At 40.4% G+C, this 20,151-nt stretch overlaps 2 protein-coding genes across 7 annotated transcripts in view; one reads left to right on the top strand and one right to left on the bottom strand.

The window, feature by feature from the left end:
• Positions 1-35: 35 nt before the first annotated feature.
• Positions 36-17,642, bottom strand: alpk3a (alpha-kinase 3a). 2 transcript variants are annotated; one of them, XM_035525651.1, is made up of 14 exons: positions 17,380-17,642; positions 16,699-16,737; positions 16,034-16,155; positions 15,250-15,367; positions 13,749-15,135; positions 5,464-8,026; positions 4,700-4,847; positions 3,959-4,086; positions 3,834-3,869; positions 3,466-3,740; positions 3,091-3,179; positions 2,550-2,767; positions 1,870-1,918; positions 36-1,740 (listed from the first exon to the last, which is right to left on the bottom strand). In XM_035525651.1, exons 1-14 carry the CDS (start codon positions 17,508-17,510, stop codon positions 1,365-1,367), a joined length of 5,679 nt encoding a protein of 1,892 aa, XP_035381544.1. In that variant the 5' UTR covers positions 17,511-17,642; the 3' UTR covers positions 36-1,364. The 2 variants fall into 2 exon arrangements, with proteins under 2 accessions (XP_035381544.1, XP_035381545.1); XM_035525652.1 differs by lacking the exon at positions 16,699-16,737.
• A 412-nt stretch (positions 17,643-18,054) lies between these two features.
• The window catches only part of malt3 (MALT paracaspase 3), a 13,453-nt gene continuing 11,356 nt past the window's right edge, over positions 18,055-20,151 (top strand). Inside the window, exons 1-5 of one of the 5 annotated variants that reach the window (XM_027004606.2) lie at positions 18,057-18,251; positions 18,350-19,071; positions 19,253-19,357; positions 19,585-19,693; positions 19,972-20,096. In XM_027004606.2, the coding sequence (XP_026860407.2) occupies positions 19,606-19,693; positions 19,972-20,096 (213 nt within the window). In that variant the 5' untranslated portion in view covers positions 18,057-18,251; positions 18,350-19,071; positions 19,253-19,357; positions 19,585-19,605. Of the gene's footprint in view, positions 18,252-18,349; positions 19,072-19,252; positions 19,358-19,584; positions 19,694-19,971; positions 20,097-20,151 lie in introns of all 5 variants that reach the window. The other 4 variants (XM_027004608.2, XM_027004607.2, XM_035525653.1 and 1 more) reach the window with 4 other exon arrangements.

Here is a 20,151-nt window from a genome sequence, read left to right as displayed (position 1 = left end):
TTATTAGAGTTGAAAGTAAAAAAGTAGAGATAAGAGAGATTTACAAATTTTAATTTACAAAAACAAAATGCACTACACAACAAATACTCAAATTAATTGATTCCCCTCCATATATTATTGACGCATACATACAACACCCCCCACACACCTCCACATATACCTTATACTGTCCAAATTATGTTCTATTTTTTACCGCACTGAAGCACTACACCTTTTAGTCTTCAAACCTCAGCTTTAGTAAACTTTCAGACATGAAAACAACAAGCAAAATAAAATGAAATAAAATTTAAAAAATTGGTAAATCATGGACAACTATTAAAGCCTTCATGTGTAACATTATCTGCTATGTCAGTGACAATGTTGCAACAAAATGTATCATTGCTAATTAAAATCTGAATAAATTAATCAGTATTATCAGTAAGTTAAAGGATGACAGGTCATTAAAAATACTTGTTGATATGAGCACCCTCAAAAGTGTAAGATTTTTAAATCCTGTTGTGCAGTTAATTAGTGCTACAGAGGTGTGGCCCTTTCTATGTGTTACTAGTCCAAAAGGACAAGACCAAAGAGCTTGACAGTGATAACAAAAACATCCACCCTCCACCTGATCACACAAGATAAAAACATGTTCACTCATCACTTAACACTTGGCATTCTCATTTTAAAAATTGTATACACATCAGAGAAGATAAGTGAATATCATCACATAAACTGCCAATGCTGGTTCTGAATTATATGCATAAAAAAAGACTATAGCCACAAATCAGAACTACAGCTACGGTTCCAAAACACAAAGTCTGCTAGCAAGTTTAAATGCAATTATATCTACAAAAGAAAATCAGAATTTTAGTACGGTCAGTTCACACACATCACAGATGTTAGAGGAATTTTTAGCAATCCCTCTTACTGTGTTCCTCAGCACTATAAACTAATTTTTCTTAAAACATCTTAAAAAGATAACTTAAGAAATAATTTTTTATCATCTATTCATTTTTATTCTCCTACTGTTATATTATTGTTTGGGATCCTGACTCCAGCATAGCTTTAAAAATAGTTGGCAAGTCTTGAGAGCAGTTATTGGAGAGCAATTTACAAAATATTACAATTGCCAAACTCCTATGGTCATTAACCACTATATCTATTGCAGCATAGTATACCATGGGCTTAGGGCATGAACGGAGTCATTAGTCATAAATTCTTGTAAAGTTAATCCACTAAGATTATAAACTGATAAAGTGCAGCCATTTGGCATTTTCAAAATTTTATGTATAACACAACTATGACACAATTGATTAGTCTGAACAATTAAAGAGGTCTGTTCTAGTGGCTGCTCCCTTTTGGCCATCCAGTTAGTTCTTTTTACTTTACCTCATCCTGACTCCTTTTGGGACTTCTACGGTCTTATGCTTGGTAGTGGCTTTGTTCTCCTCATCTTCCCCAGTCTTTTTTACCACTTTGGGACTAGAGCTGCCTTTTCTGGCAACTTGCGGGCTACCTGAGCCCTTCTTCTGGAGCTGGGGGCTACCTGAGCCCTTCTTCTGGAGTTGGGGGCTGGCTGATCCAGGGCCTGGCCTCCTGGCCAGCAAAGGGCTCCTGGATGTCTTCACCTTTGGCTGCTGCTGGGGGTCCATGGGCTTCAGGGGTCTGAGGCCCAGGAGCCCACAGTAGTAGTTGCACTGGTGCTGGGTGGCAAATTGTTCCAATATCTTCAGAGAGCCTTCATCTGTCAGACCCTGGTACCTGCAGCACATGTGTTTGTCTCTCTAATTTTACTGCTTAAATGATATAATCAAAGAACTGTTCATATATAAGATAGCCAGAAATGTACTGTACAGTATGGTACTAATATAGTATAATATACAGACAAACCCTTTGGACTTGGTTGCAATCCTGATGTTTGTAATCTTTGTATCCACACCTAAAAGAGACCAAATGATGTTTTGTTTTATCAGGTTTTGTGATGGAGACAAATAAGCAAAGATTTATATTTAATAAACCACTTTATTAGAAATCACTGTCTTCCACCTACACACAGTGGTCAGTTTACTACATATACCTGTACCTACCATCAAAAAACACCCAGCTAACTGGGGTCCTGTAGTCAGAAACTGACCACTGATGCCTCTAACTACAGATTTACAACATATGTATTTCTAAGGAATAAATGTTCTGAAGTGGAAGGAGAGTGTGGAGCCCTGGAAATCTACATCCCTGTAGAAGTCCACCTCCAATCAAACATACCTGATCCTTCTGATGGATTTTAGGATCTACTGGATATTAAACTCAAGAGTGTTAAAAAGGGAACTAAACTTTCCAGGAGGACAGATGCCTTGACACAAAGACGGGGACCCCTTATTTCTAGAAGGAAACCCTTATCACGTCACCTTATTTCTAGAAGGAAACCCTTATCACTTTACCTTATTTCTAGATGGTAACCCTTATCACTTTACCTTATTTCTAGATGGTAACCCTTATCACTTCACCTTATTTCTAGATGGTAACCCTTATCACTTCACCTTATTTCTAGATGGTAACCCTTATCACTTTACCTTCTAGTCGTGTGACCAGTAGATTGCCATTTGTCCACTGGTGAATCCAGTGTTGGAACGTGCAGCATTTCTGTTCCAGCTCAGAGGTGGACTGAGTGACTAGACTCCCAGTGTTGTCCATTAAGCAGTATGTCAAGTATGTCCCCTTCAGATCAGCCTCCACTGTAGCATATGGGATGGTGTTGGCCGGCCGGGACATTAAATATAGAGGAATCACTCTGAACATTTAGGAGCGCAGAAATCACACCGGTCAGTGGATTTACTATTTGGATATCAACTATCTGTATAAAAAAAGCACTGCACCATAGCAGAATACACTGTATTTACACCATAGCAATATATACTATATTAATAGAATAAATGTTTTAACATCAGTATTGTAATTTGTAAGTGAAGAAACTAATTTATACAGTAATAGCGACTGTAAAAGGTCCTAGCAACTAAACTTTAGATGCAAAATATTTTGAACAGTTCCTCACTAGCACTGGAACTATCACCTCACAAGATGGCCTAAAATGTTCCTTGTGGGTACATTACTTACTCTAATGAGAAGCCAAAGTTTTCAATCACCCTTGCTTCAGCAGCAAAGATTTTGCAGTATTCCCGAATCATGTTCTGGATTTTACATTCCTAAAGACACAAAAATGTACATGAAAGCTTTTCCCCTTGTGTTCCCCCCACTAGAACTGCTTTTCCATTTTTATTAGTACAATATCTTCCAATAGCGATTCCCATTGCACTGTCTATGCATAAATAATCACTTAAATAAAAATAACAACCCCTTAATCCGATAAGTGCTTCCCACAACTGTCATCCCAGGTTAATTCTTGACTATGGTATGTGACCTTTGGCCTACGCTGATGGCATGCGCACACACACACACACACACACACACACAAGTGAAGGACGCACTCACCTGTTTGGTGGCCTCTAGATTTTTCTCCGCCAGGTTGTTCTCCTCTTTGGTCCCGTATGCAATGGGGTTTCTCACTTTAGCGATGCAGGTGCTTCCTGACTCAAAGATAGGGTCCAGACCATAGATGACCTTTGCTCTGCTGGTTTTGTGCATGCAGCCCTGCCCAAGCTGCACCTCTTCAGTCATTATGCGGCCAAAGAACTTTTCGCCCCAGTAGCTGGAGTCAGCCAGGCCTTTGGTGAACAGCAGGGGCATCATCTCGATCTCCTCTCCCACTAAACGGGACCACAGAGCAATACCAAGCCACATGAGCTTTAGAGAAGCTAAACTGCTAAAACATTTCTTTGGTAATTAAAATTGCAGTATACCTTCCAAATCATCCCTTAGGAAGAACTCTGCCAGTACTAAAAAACAAAAAGAGGAAATACTGTGAAAATGTCCTAGAAATATCAGTTTATCAAGGCTGCCGTTCAGTGCACTGATGCAAGTTTACTGTCTGTGCTGAGTAAGTAGTCCGTGGTGTCAGAGCCGTATTCGTTCTTGATTGTGCAGCCGTAAACTCCACAGTCTCTGTTGGAGGCCTGGACAATGGCTAGTGCCACTTGACTCTCATCCCCTGCACTGAGAAATGATTAATTTCATGTCATCAGGACTTGGGAAGGATCTCTCAGCTTGCTTTAATCTGTGCTACCATCTTTCTGCCACATGGAGGCACTGTTATGCAGAAATGTGCATCTGCTCTGCATGTGGGCCTTTGTGGGAGGTTTAGTGCATCATTCTGCTGACATATCATCTAGTAACACAAATACAGACCTTAATCCCCTCTGATCTCAAAACAGGAGGGTGTTAGTTTACAGCCCTTGCCATAAGTATCATCTCTTTTTATCACAGTTGTAAGGATCATAAGAATATGAATAAAAAATCATCAAGATCGGGAGCTGCACTACTGCAGGGCACACTCAGTGCTATAATTAAAAGCTGTTTGTCTAGCTTAATTTGCATACTGCAGCCCTTTTTCAATATTGCAATGTCCAATACTCTAGAAACAATTCATAAATCACATACTTTGCAATTCAAAGTTATATTGCTTAGCAATTGTTTTTTCCTGTTACAGTTCTTATGCTCATGAATCAGGCCCTTATCTGCAACTTATTTGAGCAACAGGTAGTGAGAGTAATAATAGACAATAGATTTACATGTGGCTAGGAAAACAGTTTCTCAGTTTATGACTTACTTTCTTTTTATCTCCACAATCTCTGTTTCATCCCTGAACCACTTGATGGTGGAGTCACTGAGCACATTGAAGAACTGACACCAAAGCTTCAAATGCCCCGAGGCATCTGAGAAGGCCTCTCCCCTGATCTTGCGTATTACCTGAGGGGCTGAGAGGCGAAGGGTTATGAGGCATCCTGACACGGGCACCATGGTAACCATATACACTGTCTCATGTTTCCTCATCCGCTTATCCAGCTTCAGATTCCAACCTCACTTCCGCTTTAAGCATGTTGACAATCAGCAGCTCCTCTCCAGACAGTGTTAACATCCACAAGATAACGTCTAATACAGCATTAAAAATGTTTACTCCCCAAATGATCGCAACTAATTTCCCTGTGTAGATGGTCTTTTGCCTATTGTTTATCTGTACACTGTTCCAAAAGCACTAATTTGGAAGGATACAGTGTTCACACACCTCTTAGGATGCATATGAAACAAATCACTCATCTTTTTACATTTTTCCACTTTGCCTGAAGAGAATGCCAAGTGCCTGACCAAGCAAACAACATCATAATGATATGGGAATATGGATCTTACCCCTTACTGAGGATAGAAGCCGTTGCTTTGAGGAGTCAGTTCTGAATTCTAACTGTATAGCATCCTTATGCATTTTTAAGATGTGACTTTACTACACTTGTACTAGGTTGAAGGGTTAATTTATTGTTCTTATTGTCCTAATTTTATTGTCCTTCAAATATTATAATGTACGAATGTGTATGTTACCCTTGAAGGGGTCTAGCTTCTCCTTCTCTGCTGGTTTGCTTTCAGGGGTTGTGCTGTTGGGTTCCTCTGACATTTCCTCCTTGGATTTAGGCACTTCCAACGTGGCTTTCCGGCGGCCTAAAAGGGGCGAGCGCCTTTCCATGGGTGGCGTTTGCTGGCCACTCTGCAGCTGCAGAAAAGCTGCTCTGCGAGCCTGGCTGGGGGACATGTACGGGCTGTCTCTCCTACTCTGGGTGTCTGAGCCCTCGTCTTCAGACTTGGTCTTGGCGAGATAGATTTTTCTGCGAGCCCCAGACGCCAGTTCCTCTGGGGTGGCGGAGGGGATGAGGGTCAGGCTGTCACGCCGCTTCATTTTGGGGCTGCTCTCACAGGATAGAGCGGATGTGGGCGTGCTGCCTCCACTCTCGTCCCCTTTTTTCTCACTTCCATCTGACGAAATGGCAGGTGCAGAGCCCTGGCCCTCTAAATTGGGATTATTCTTTGCCATAAGCCTTCGCAGGCTGGCTGGGCTCAGTGGGGGCAGCGTGGGTCCCACAGGGGTTGTGAGGCCAAGCTTCTCCATAGCAGGTTTATCCCTCTGGAGCCTGTCAGCATCAGGTTCTGCTTTGTGTAGGGAAACCTTATCAACATCAGGGCCAGTGCTATTTTGAGAAGGTTTTGCTGATGATTGTGAGGACACATCATCCGAGTTCAGGTGAATCTCTCCGTAGTACCTTTTGTCTGACATGTTTTGTTCTTTTATCAGTGTGGACTTTTCCTCTCCAGGACCACTGCTGGAGCTGGTGACATGGGCCAGCTCAACCTCAACCTTTCTTAGCATGGTAGTCAAAATTTCTGTTGCCCTGTCCTTGTTTGCACTGTTTTTTGCAGTGTCCTCCATGTGTGTTGTGGAGACAGAGGCGATAGTATAGGCTTGCTTTTTAAGGTCCGCGTTGTCCAGGACAAAACCAGCATCGAGAAGGATTGGTTTTCCACATACTTGCTCTTGACCCTGAGATGATGCAACATCATCAGCACATGCTATACTGATTATGGGGATACTGCTGTTGTCATTTCCTCTGCATTTCCCACTGCTAATCTTGGCCGGTTCTTCTCTGTCACCCACGCTGGGCTCTAGGATTAGATGTTTACTATCCTGTTTATTTTGGACAGTTAGTACCCAATCAAAATTCCTGGCTTGCTGAGCTGGAGTAGCATCTACATGCTCTACCACAGTCACCACTCTGTGATCTTTGATGACTTCATTTGGTGCATTATCTGCATCACTCACCGGTTCCTCTGATTTGAGTTCACTGTCTCTGAATATGCATGCAACTTCCTGGGCCAGGGGCTGCAGAACTCTCTCAGGTTCTGTTACCAAAGCATCTATTCTTGGGATACTCACTGGTTCCTCCCGTTTTACCTTTTCTGGCATGGTGAGCTTGTTTTCTGTAGCAAGTGGAGTAGCTCTCATCTTTGCTACATTTTTAATAACTGTTTCCCTTGTGTCTGGGAGAATTATGATCGGAGGAACCACAGATTGTTCCCAAGACTCGACCATGAATCTCTCAGGCTGGGCTTTTGTAAATATCTTTGGTTTATCTACTACATTGGAGTTTAAATGAGTCTGTTTCTCCTCTATTTCTGAATTTCTTGTGTATTTAGGCATTTCTGCTTCTATGGCCATATTTAAAGTAGCTGGCTCATTCTTGTTTTCTCCAAGACTATTATCTCCTTTCTTCTTAGTTCTATCTGCCTTCTTTTCTTCAGTACCTTCATCTTGTTCCACAATGTTTTTCTTCTTTTCTTCAATACTGTTCATGTCTTTTGTACTGGTGATATGATCCTTATTTTCCGCACCACTAACATTTTCCTCTTTATCATCTCTATCAGTACCTGCCTCCTTCTCACTCTCCCCAGGACCAACCACCAGTGCTGGGATGGAATTTTTATTTTGCCTTAAGTCATTTTCCACTACACTGTCCTGCAATGGAAAGACCTGTTGACTTACACCCAGTGCTAGCATGGACACACCCTGAAAGTCTATATCACCTTCCTGATCCCTGTCATTTAAAGAAAGATCTGACTTTGACGCCACCTCAACAGTATCAGTTTTCTCATTAGCAACTGATGCCTCTGCCACCTTCATCATGACATCACTTCCTTTGGTAAAGGAATATCCTTCTTGCACTTTTGGTAGGTTTTCCTCTGCGGCGACCTCTGCAGTTGGAGCCCCAATCTCATCTGTGTATGAGTCATGCTCTGAGCTTGCCTCATCCACTCTCATTTCCTCCACATTCTCAGAGTCACTAGACACCAGAAGAGGGGCACGGTCAACGGTCTGTGAAGGCCAAGCCTCAGAAAAGCGCATGTCTCTTTCCAGGTCCGTCCTGTTTGGGCCTGTCTGGGAGGCCTCCAGACTGTGTGTGACGTCTGCGGTGTCATCTCTCTCCTCTGTAGCATGTGTTTCTTCCCTGGCTTGTGCCATCTGATATGCAGTGGCGGTACATTCCTGGTCGGCACTCTCACGAGGCAGACCCACTGCGTCCTCACCTCTGCCTGCTTCTGTATGGTCACCTGCGGCCTTGAGGCATGAACGCACAAGTTAGCAAAGTAACACACAAACAGCAAAACGTAAACAAATGCAGTGTTTGTTCAAACCGAGCTAATGTTGGAACGGAAGGCATTACTGATTCATCTTCAATTTTCCCACTATCCCACTATTTTTTATAGTGATTTGTGAACAGATATAAGCCATCCACAATAGATCACTGTGTGAATTAGTTGCTCAAATATCTTAGAAATATGTTACACTATTAAGCACTCGAGGCTAATGATGCCCTTTAAATAAATACATGTTGTTTCCTGTGATTTATATTCTACATTTATAACTTAATGCAACAGGCAAAGAATTATTATTTTTTCATTTAAAAATGTGTCACATACATTATGTTTATATGCAGCTCAATTAAATGCTGCTTATGGTGTTTGATCATACAATACACTTAATAACCTTCCATCTTATGCAAATGCATGCTGAACGTGATTGTACTACACAAAATATGCTTATATTTGTTTTCACACACTTATTTACATAATAATTGAACAATAGCCTCAGTAATACCTGGTGACAAAGTCAAAGTCACCTTTATTGTCATTCAGACTATACAAGAAGTAGTGCACAGCTGAACGATGCTTCTCTGATGTGCAAATATACAATATACATAAAGGTAAGTGCACTATTAGTCAGAATAGACAAGACATAGTATAAATACACAATAAATATATAATATATATATATATATATTATATATATATATATATATATATATATATAGTAAAAGTATATATATATATTGCACATAGGAATAAAATACTGCACATTGTATATAGAAACTATTGACATTGTTCCAGTGATTATTGCACAGTGTGACCGGTATTGTAAACGTAGCACTGGAAAATGTTGATAAGGTGCTCACAGAGAGAACATTAAAATTATTGCACAAAGTAGCTACATATGAAGACGAGGGTGCGGGTTATAAATAGTGATCATAATAGTTCTATGTTTCTGGGTATAAAGTAAAATAAAATAAATGTGGTGTATTGTTAAAGGGAGTTGAGCAGTCTAATGGCCTGTGGTAAGACGCTCTTGCTGAGTCTGGCAGTCTTGCACCGCATGCAGCGGCAACGTTTACCAGCGGGCAGAAGGCTGAACAGTCTATGATCAGGATGAGTGGGATCCCTGACCATCTTGGACGCTCTGCTGAGGCAGCGTGACAGGTATAGACCGTGTATGGATGGAAGTGAGGTTCTGATGATTTTCTCTGCTGTTCTCACCACTCTCTGGAGAGATTTCTGGTCTGAGGCGGTGCAGCTGCCATACCAGACTGGGAGGCTGCTGGTCAGAACGCTCTCTATTGTGCCTCTATAGAACATCTTGAGAAGAGGGAAGGTTTGCTCTCCTCATCCTTCACAGGAAGTGAAGACGCTGCTGTGCCTTTTTGATGAGGGAAGTGGTGTGTATAGTCCATGTCAGATTGTCTGTAATGTGCACCCCTAGAAACCTGATGCTCCTCCCTAACTCTACAGCAGTACCGTGGATTGTGAATGGAGCATGTACCGTGTGCTTCCTTTGTCTTGTTGACATTCAGTGACAGGTTGTTGTTGTCGCACCAGATGACAAGTTGGTTCACTCCCGCTTTGTATGCCAAGTCATCATCGTTGCTGATGAGGCCCACTACCATGGTATCATCCGCAAACTTGATGATGTGATATGAGCTGTACTTGGCACAACAATCATGAGTCATCAGGGTGAACAACAGAGGGCTATGCACACAGCTCTGGGGAACTCCTGTGTTCATGATGATGGTTTCAGAGGTGTTTACTCCAACTCGTACTGTCTGTGGTCTGTCTGAGAGTCCAATAAACAGTTGCACAATGGGGTGTCAATGCCTAATAGGCTGAGATTCTTTACCAAGTGTTGGGGTATGACTGTGTTGAAGGCAGAGCTGAAGTCAATGAAAAGCATCCGCACATAATTGTTCTTATTCTCCAGATGGGCCAGGCTTCGGTGAAGCGCTGCTGATATGGCATCATCAGTGGAGCGGTTAGGGCGGTATGGGAACTGGAGCGGGTCAAGCGTTGCAGGAAGTCTTGACGTTATGTGGTCTTTCACCAGTTTTTCGAAGCACTTCATCATGATGGGAGACAAGATGTGTTTGGTAAATTCTGCAACTGTCCAACAAAAAACTTGTGATTTATGACCTGGCAGAATTTAACAGCATCTACATATCACTGGTGGCACTTGCTCCTGCTGACAGCTCTGAACCACCGAAAACATTAGAATGGGCATAAAACTGGATCATGTGACCTAGCATTTATGACATCCTTCTATTGGAAGATCAAGTTCAGAGAAGTGAGAGAACAGTTCAGTCCACGACGGAAAGGGGCCTCTATGATGCTTATCACCATCATGCAGTCATGCATGAAATAAATAGTTATGCTTTCGAAGAGGAAGAGGCCCCAGAGTTGTGCAGTCTGTGAGCAATATATATATATATATATATATATATATATATATATATATATATATATATATATATATATATATATATATATATATATAGACTCTGAAATCAAGGTCATTGTATTTGAAAGTTACCATGGAGAATGCCACTTTTGATTCTAGGTTTTACATGTATATAAGAAAACTAGTAAAACTAGTAATAACAGGCCACGAGTCAACCCATTATAGGAGGGCTCTGTGTTTTTTTGCCTGTCATTGTATCATTACTACTTGGGCCTTCTACCAGAGGCCTGTGAATTTGATGGTGCAGTGCAATATTTTTGTTGTTCCTAGGATTGTGCTCTTCTGGACTGAGATTAATATTGACATTTGTGGGATTTGGTAAAGCCTCTCCTCCATCTTTGGGGTCACAGCCCTAAGTGGCCCAATCACCACTGGGACATCCTTGGTGATAACCTTCCACATTCTCTCTATTTCCTCTTTCAGTCCCTGCTATTTCCCCAACTTATTATATTCCGTCCATTGGATGTTTCCCTCAATTGGGACTGCTACATTTATTGCCACTGCTGTTTTCTACATCTTGTCTACTATTATGATATCTGGATCATTTGATATTACTTGTCTCTTTGTCTGGATCTATTCTGGAGGTCCCATAGGATCTTAGCCGGCATCCTGCTACTAGGTGCTAGATTGTCTCAGAGGCTTCTCTGCACAGTCTGCGTCTTGGGTCTTCTATGGTGTGATACACCGCTACTTTGATTGACCTAGTGCTCAATGCTTGATCTTGTGCTGCCATAATTAGTGACTCTATGCTGTCCTTCAGTCTTGCCTTTTACAGCCATTGGTAAGATTGTGTTGTCAGCCACCTCTGCTATCTGTCAGTGGTACATTCCATGGCTGGGCTTATCCTACCATGGCACCTCCACTGTTTCCATGGTGACCACGTCCCCTATCTGACTGAGGGACTCCCTCATCAGATCATCCACGGGGGCCATTGCTTGGATGTATTCATGGATGTTTAATGTTTCACGCTAGACTGAGGAGCTTACACACTGTAGGCCCCTTCCTTCCTACCTCCAGCTGGCGTACAGTCTTTGGATGCTGGGTGGAGTGGGTGGAGTGCCCTGTGCCTCATGCAATGTGATGGGGTTTTCTGGTCTTGACATTGGCAGCTTAATGTCAGCAGCCAGACACTGGTTAGTGTTGTGTTTAAGACAACCGATCTGCCTCCAGGAGAGTTTTGTATTTAAAGAGAAGTGTCAAGAAAAGTTACTTAAAATTGGACAATGGCTCATTCTATGAGGAAAGACAGGTTTGATTCAGTGGCTGGAAAATGGCTTGTTACATTCAGTTATTTATTCTATGAATAGAAGCTTCACATGATCTCCTAACTTTCATAGCAGAAGTTGCCCTTTGTTGTATCAATACAGAGAATACCAGTGAAGGTGGCAAGTTCCTCTTACTGAAATGCTAACAAACTCTAGCATTATCTTCCTACAATACTGGAATACTGGACTTGCAGTTCCATTTTATTAAAAAAAAAAAACTCTAAAGCAATATGTTCCAGGTGCAAATTGAGAAGTAAAAGCAGGATAAAAAAAATTGTGTCTATTTTAAGGATAGTCATTATTTTCTACAACCAATGAAGTAAAAATACAATTTTCAATTACATGTCAGTACTATATCAGGTCTTAGGACATGATGCAACATCTGCAAACATACTGTCCCACAGGGTAGCTGACCAAGTCTTGCCTTACCCCCTACCAGCTGCAAGGTGCCTTCTCTATGACAACATCATGTGAGGTCTAACAGATTCTTTTGTATCATGTGCTCCAGAGTTGAGATATCAGCATCACCACAACAGCTAGTTTCTCCATATGACAGGGCATTTACAAGAATCAGAAAATTAGTGGATTTAAAAGTGCTTTTCATTAAGTCATTCCAGAACCAAAGACTTGTAGAAGTTAATAAGAAATCATAAAACATGGTAACAATGGTATATTTGTCAGAAGTTGAAAATTACTAGAGGCTGATAAAGAGAAATGGCCATTGTGTGGTGTGAACCCCTGAAGAACAGCTGAGAAACACATTTATTTTAAGACATCAGATGGTAAGGAATCTGAACACCGCAAAGAGTTGTCAGTTCCATGCTTAAACATGCCCCAAAATAACATTGTTCCATCATTCTCTTCCCATTTTAGGAATGACATTAAAATTTGGACTCATATACAATCTTTTTTTTCCAAACGGATCATATATTTAATCAGTAATATGTTTAACATATTATAATATAACATATTACCAAAATGTTGATGAAATATAAAAATACTGACTTTGCATTGAGCTGACACTTTTATCCAAAGTGACTTACAAGCCTTGCTCAGGGAACAAGTGGCAACTTGGCATTGGTGGGACTTGAACTAGCAACTTTCTAATTACAAGTCAAGTATCTTAACCACTGAGCTACCACTGCCCACAGTCTATACTCTTCTTGTTAATTACACTAACACACCTTGATTACTATTACATTTTAAATGATACATTTTATTTTTAAAAGCTCTAGGGTCAAATGTCATTTGGAAATTCAGTACATTTTCCAAGTGTATAACAACAACAACAACAACAATAATATATACATTGTACAAACAAAGTTTTTGTTTTTGTTGTCTTTTTGAGAATGTAAAAAAAAATTTTTATTTAGTTTGGTTGCTGTTCATTGTACATGTACTTGCTCTAAAGTGTTACTGACTCACAGAAACTCTCACTGATCTTGCTAAGTGTCAGTCAGTTTCACTCACAAACACCCAGCATTTGTTGATAGGGGCTTTAAGTGGACAGTTACCTTGAAATACATTCACTGACTTGGGATTTTTTAATTGTAAATGAACAAAATACATAGCAACTTTGCATTTGGAATCTTTAAATTAGGTTTGATAGTATTTGAATTGGATATAATATTTGAATTGGACAGAGAACATATTAATAACATGGGTATAACACAATGGCCCCTCAGTCTGTGTTGATCCAAATGACAAGAGCAAGTAATTATTCTAATTTGTGCTACAGTTATGCTAAATTTACATTCATTAATGTCCATGTAGTGTGTCTTCTAGATTGTGTGCTCAGGGCACATAACATTTTCCAACATGACCTGGGGATTGACTCGAATCTCATCACACAAACATACCATCTATAAATAGCTCTGAAGTACTTGCTTGCTATGATGTAGCCACTGCAGATGGATAGCAAAGCAGAAAAATAATTGCAGTAGAAAGCTCACCTTGAAAAGCTGTGAAGATGGGATCTCTGGCAATGCCTCTAGGTCTCCCTCCTCGCTAACGCTCTGTTGTTCTCCATGTTCTCGAGAGCTCAACTGTGTGGCACGGGAGCTTTCAGGATGTCTCCCAGAAGTTATTGAGATATTCTCAGTGGTAAATCCATTGCTATCATTCTTCAAATTCAAGCCCACTATTTCAGTCTTCAGGTGTGATGAGGCTGGCGTTTTCTGGGGAGACTCTCCGTTCACAGAGAGCTCACTTCTTTGATTGAGCTCATCAACCTCCATTGGCACAAGCTGCTGTGAACCTACAACACAGACTCCTGGCTCTTGGGGTTGTGTTTGTGGGAGACGGGGACGTGCTTCAGGAACATGGAGTGGGATTTCTTTTTCACCATTAACGTCACTGACTTTCTTGGTAGTTTCAGGTGATTTCTTGCTTTTACCAAAGAGCATGCCCTTCAGGGAGTGAAACACTGAACTGAATGCTGATTTCTGCAGGTGATCAGCCTGATCAGCCTCTCTGGGTGCTGGAGCCTTAGCCTCAGAAACAGCTGCAACACTGTGCTCAGGCTCGAGCTGGGCCACTTTTTCTTGCTCTCTTTCTTGGCATCTTTCCTGCTCTTTTTTCCTTTCTACTGTTTTCATCCACTCCTTCTCAATCTCTTTCCCCCTGTCACGTTCCTTTTCTTGAATGGTGCTGGTGTCAGAGCATTTGATCTCCTGCAATGGAGCTAAACCCTTCTGCTGTTCCTCACTAGTTTGGGATTGAAAAGACTTGGATAGGTACTCTGTCAGACTGATTCCCTTATGCGAATCCTCTTCTTCTGCAGTGACTTGGCTAGGCTGGTTGGTAACAGCATCTTCAAAACCATTAGAGATCCTGTTCTTCTTTCTGCTCACTTCCTCATTGGTGACCTGTGCTGTGCCACCTGTTTCTGCCTTCTCGTGAACATAGTTAAGCTGCAGTCTGTCTTTGTTTTCACTTAAATCTGAACTCAATCTATGGGTTTCCACTGAAAGCCCATTATACTCCTCATCAAACAATGCTGTCTGTTCCTCAGCAATTGCCTCCTGTGTGTCTTCACTCTCTCCACCGTAGAGGGCAGACAGAGAGTTTAGTTCTAGACCTTCAGAGAACCTGCGTTTCCTCAGAGAATGGTCCTGATTGAAGCTCAGGCTTTCCTCCTGAAGCTTCTCCTCCTCTTGACGCCGGATCTCTTCCTGCTCTCGCCGTTTTAGCTCAGCCTTTTGCTTAAGCTTGGCAAAGAACCTCTGGTGGATCTTGTATTCATTCATGGTGCCCACCTCTAAAACTCCTGAACAAGAGACGATTCCTTTACCATTCCTGGCTGAGGCCTGATAGATGGCTGCATCATCCACAGTGCAGCTATAAAACAACACACAGTCACTATAGTAACCAAGTAGGCTCATGCTGTAAATCATCATGAAGATCAATCAAATATATCATACACAAGAAGCTTAGTAAAAGCCAGTTACTTACTTGTAGATATGGAGCGTATGAGTTTTTCCATTGCGAAAAATTTCATATTTGGGAAGACCACAGTATCTGTCTAATTCCATGTCATCTTTATACCAAGTCAGCTCAGGGACTGGGTGACCTATAAGGACAATAATCAGTGGAAGGAAAAGAAAACAATTACTATGAAGCCAACAAAACACTGTGTCATGAACACTTTGATATAACACAGGAATATGCAATAAAAAGCCATGATCAACTTCACATTTTTGTCAGACTCATTTCAGTTTTATTTGAGAGGAATTAGATTTCAAATGTAAAAGTATCCTCTTCTGGCATGCATATTTTTATTGGAACAATACAAGCTAAAATCTGTATGATAAGCCAGTGACCAATATTAAGCCTGCCAAATATTTAATATTCCATTACATTAATAACAAAATTACTATTGAACATATTTGGGATATTACATTCAACATGAACATCAACAGGATTTAGAACCTATAACTTGATACTGAGGTTTCACATGTGGGTTGTCAGATCATGCAGATGTTTGCAACTCAAGACAGGAGTTTCAGAAGAAAGTGAAAATCTATTCATCTATTCAAGTGACTTTTGAATTATTCTGAACACTTTTGTTAGCAAAGGAAAATGTTGTAATGAGTAACTAATTACTTTTATGACAGATAATATTACTATCAACTGTCACTGAGGGTTTTTCTGAATCTGGCATATAAATTTGTTCCCTCAGATGGTAGGAACAAAAATCTGAATGCATTCAAATGCATGACTGGTAACACCAGTGTACCTGTAACCACACAGGAGAATTTCACATTGCAGGCTTCTGATACTGCCTTGGACTTGATAGTGGTCTCAAAACATGGCTGGGTCTCTTCAGTCAGTTGAGCCATGACAGTACAAAATGTACTCCTGGAAAACATGGAGCCCATATAAAATTAACTCATACAAAGTCTTAAATTCACTCATTCACTGAAGCACTGCTGAATAGTTTAAAATGATAGTGTCAATAAGTGAATCGAAGAATCTAAAAAAAATAATTTTTTATGCTATTAATCATTCAAGCAATCAATCAATCAACCAACACTAATAGTAAAGATTTGAAACAGGGAAAAGGAAAGTTATTAATAATGTAAGAATTATTGCCACAGGTTGCTCTGGAAGGGGCGAGTGCTTAGAAATTGAAGGGTCAGTATTAACAATCTCGATAGTATGTGAAACCATTCGTTCCAGATCCGACTGCATACGTCTTAACATTCAGAAGAATTTTTCCTTGGCACAAATCAGTTCTTCAGTATTTATCCTGGGGAAAATGAAAATGTTACTCTCTTCATTGCTTTAGGGAATTACAAACAAAATGAAAGAAAAACGGGAACTGGGAAAGTTATATTATTGTTAGGTGTGTCATTAGTCTGAGATTTATTTTTAAGTATTTTATTTATAAGTATGTTTTACCTCCAGGGTTTGTAGTTTGAATACCTGTGAGCTGAATAGCTATTTAGGGAAGAGGCAGACCAAAGTCAACTCATAAGAAAGGAGTATCTGCATCAGTCATTAATGTCTAATTAATGTCTACATTAACTATTTCTCTGTATGACTGGCACAATATTAGCAGTTTATTTTCAATTAACAATTCAGTTATAAAGGTAAGATAAAGAAATAGGAACTATTGGATGTTAGATGTGGTTACGAACAGATTATATTCTAAACACGTGCTTGTAAATGTGAAATGGTCTTACACATTTTGACATCAGTGTTGCTAGATGATCAATTCCACATACATTATTAATTTGTAATCATTAACTTCATCATCTGCTAGTAAAATAATAAAGCTAAGCAAGGAATTTATTTCAAGGTAGTTATTTGCAATATACTATATATGAAAATAAATCAATAGTATATTAATATACAATGGGTTCCTGTAAATATTTTAAATACTTCTACATGTGGGTTATCACATGAAATGAATTATTCTCCAAGAGACCTATGAAAACAGTTCTGTCAATCCACTGGACCACAAAAAACAGAAATTATGGTGTTGTTTGTGGCTTGTAGCCAATGGCAACCTGGCCAACAAATCTGTCATCTGTTCTACTAAGCCCAAGAATAGAGGAACAAGAAGAGAAACTCTTCTACCTGTTCTCAGGCCGGACGTTTGAGAGGTAGTTGCGGCTGTCCATACGTGGCGAAGGGACGTCTTCTCCATTCTGACTGCTGCATCTGCCATTGCCTGAGTAAGACCGTGTCATGGGTCTCCGCGATGTCATTGTCCAAAAAGGAAGCGTCTCGATTTCTATAGTCCAAAGGGATCCACTGGCTTCTTGCAGAATTGCCTCTCTGTCCTTGTGGAATAACAGCAGGCTGTGCCTCTTGCTGCCAGTCCTCCAATATGTCACTGGAGCCACTTAAAGGAAATGAAAGTTAAAGTTCAGTCTGATATTTAATATAAAACTTAAGATGAACAGTGCTAAGATGAACATAAGTACAATCATAAGTAAGACCCCCTGCTAATTTTTAAGAAAAAATAAATATAGGCAAGTTTAATCAGAAAGTTATAAATAGGACTTGTTAGTTTGGTGAGGAGTTGTTTTTTAAGTTAGCTTGTGCTATTAAATTAGGCTGTGCACAGCTAGACGTTCGTTTTTTGAAAAGTTCTACTAAGTTTAAATTTGTACAGAAATAAAACCTGACGTTGTAACATTTATGAATACTTGCCATTCGTGTGTTTTTCGTGTGTTAGTCCTTTGAAGCCTGCTGTCCCTGTAGCAAGGCACTGCAATTGTCAATCACAGCCAAGCATGCGGTGCCAGGAGATCTCTATTTATAGCAGGCCTACAAATAGGCGCGAGAGCACATCACATTTTCCGAATCTAGCCATCGCTTCGCACACCACGCGCAGGGAAAGACCAGGGAGCAGCAGCGGATCCGCCTGCGCTACAGCCGCTGTCCACTGGGCAAGTCACTGACACTCTATGCAACCTTTCACTTTGGCAGTGCAGCAGGTATAGGTGAGGGTGAAGGAGCTGTGGGTAAAGAGCTGGCTCAGTTTCACTGGTTACTTCTAGCTGGGTGCATAGACTAGTTTGTTTTTGTTTTTTTTGTCCAGGGCTGCAGAGGGGATTTGTTTTCACCAGTGGACGGGACGGTGGTTTAGCCATAAACAGAACGCAGGCTTAACTAGGACAGCCCCTGAAAAGATCCCGAGACTCCGTAGTGTCAGCACCCTCCCGCAGTCAACAGACTTGGCCACTGGGCTAGTGCGGTTGCTTCATTTTCCAAGCATGAAAGGGATCTGGTTACATGCTCCTGCGAAAGCTCTCTCACACACCCACCATATACACACCATTCAAGTAACTCACTCACATAAAATAATACAAATAAATACGTTTCTACTAATTACACGTTTACAGCAAATGTGAATCCTACAAATGGCAGTGTCAATACAAAATAAGAATAAAATAGAGAGGTTACTCGTTTCAAATTATTTGCCCAATTAATAACCCTAACTACACTAATTAAGATGGCTTGAGTTATAGGTGAAAAAGGTATAATGAAAAAGTCTCAATTATTTAGTTAAAGAGCGTTTAAACCGTTATTTCTCTACGCCAAACTCGCTCATAGTTATTTAAGTCTCCGGTCCTGTACAAACAGCCGACAGTCATCTTCAGTACAGCTGATTAAGTGCTCGAATATTCGACGCTTTCCGGTAGGAGGAGGATTGTTCCAGGAAATCAAGCCACTAGACCGACACGTTTTCGAGCACGGCTTTCTCCTGCGCTGTTTCATCTCGAAACGACGAGAGGCGACTACTTTTCAGCGATGTTTTGGGTAGGTAGTATATAAAGCTGGCACAAAAGACTAAACGTGCTGTAAGGGTTGTAGCAAAATGAGGTTTAAATTGGCAAACTAGTTGAACTAGTGCCCTTACTGCAAAGTACAAACTCGGGGGAAAGGGGAGTCATGTTTTGGTGAGAGGTTTTTTAAAATTTCCTTTCCATCTTCACTGTAGCTTTGTTTACCTTTATAAACTGAAAATCGCTGCCTGCAACTCTGATATTTGTTGGACGTATTATTTGCGTATAATCACTTCTTACGGCTTGCAGTTTCAATAAAGGTAGGACAGATAAACCTTTAATAATAAGACTACATTATTTTAGTGCATTCCTGCTGTTTTCAGTATTTTTAAATTTTGGGTGGGCTTCTTTTTAATTGTGTACATACATCCCTTTGTGCATTCTTTATGCTTTTCATTAAGTTTATATTTCGTTTGGGTGTTTTTTTTGTTTTGTTTTGTTTTTTTTGTTTGTTTTTTTGTTTTGTTTTTTGTTTTGTTTTCAACAGATGAAAAGTTAATAAGATGCCATGATGACTTATTGTCCAGACAGAGCAGAGCCACTCTGGACAAGGGCCTTCCATACACTTAAAGAAGGTCCAACAGTCATGAAAATTGGTGTGTGGAACACTTTTATTTACTCTTAAAGGAACAATCCAATACAAATATTTTTAGCGCTGTATTTCTGCTTTGTTAGACATACATACATAGATACACACACACACACACACACACATATATATATAAATATATATAGGTGTTCAAAATTGCACTGAAGTCGCCAAGGTTTCCAGGACTGAGAGGTCCTTCATCAGCTATACAAGCAAAGTGTACAATCCACTGTAGTCAGTCTACTATGTGTGGTTGTAATAATTTTTCTCTGTTTCTCTTGACAGAAGTTGTTATAGTACAGCAGCCTACGTCTATGTGTGTTCCACGAAACTTCCCAGTGATACTAAAAGTTCAAGCAGTAGGCACAGATCCTTTGAGGTACCAGTGGTTTAATGGACAACAAGAAGAGGTTTGCATAGGATATATCATTAGTTGCTTTACAAAAGACAATTTCTATGGTAGAA

The sequence above is a fragment of the Electrophorus electricus genome, chromosome 4 (assembly GCF_013358815.1).
Source record: "Electrophorus electricus isolate fEleEle1 chromosome 4, fEleEle1.pri, whole genome shotgun sequence".
Taxonomy (NCBI): Eukaryota; Metazoa; Chordata; class Actinopteri; order Gymnotiformes; family Gymnotidae; genus Electrophorus; species Electrophorus electricus.
This window is presented reverse-complemented; position numbering and strand designations above follow the sequence as displayed.

Bases quoted from the DNA above. Each gene is read 5' to 3' on its own strand.
- alpk3a (XM_035525651.1), bottom strand. From the start codon at position 17,510: ATGACATCGCGGAGACCCATGACACGGTCTTACTCAGGCAATGGCAGA. The intron at 16,156-16,698 runs GTAAAACATACT...CATGTTTTCCAG, and splicing joins TCAAACTACAAACCCTGGAG to GAGTACATTTTGTACTGTCA. The intron at 1,741-1,869 runs GTTTGTCTGTAT...CATGTGCTGCAG, and splicing joins ATTGCAACCAAGTCCAAAGG to GTACCAGGGTCTGACAGATG.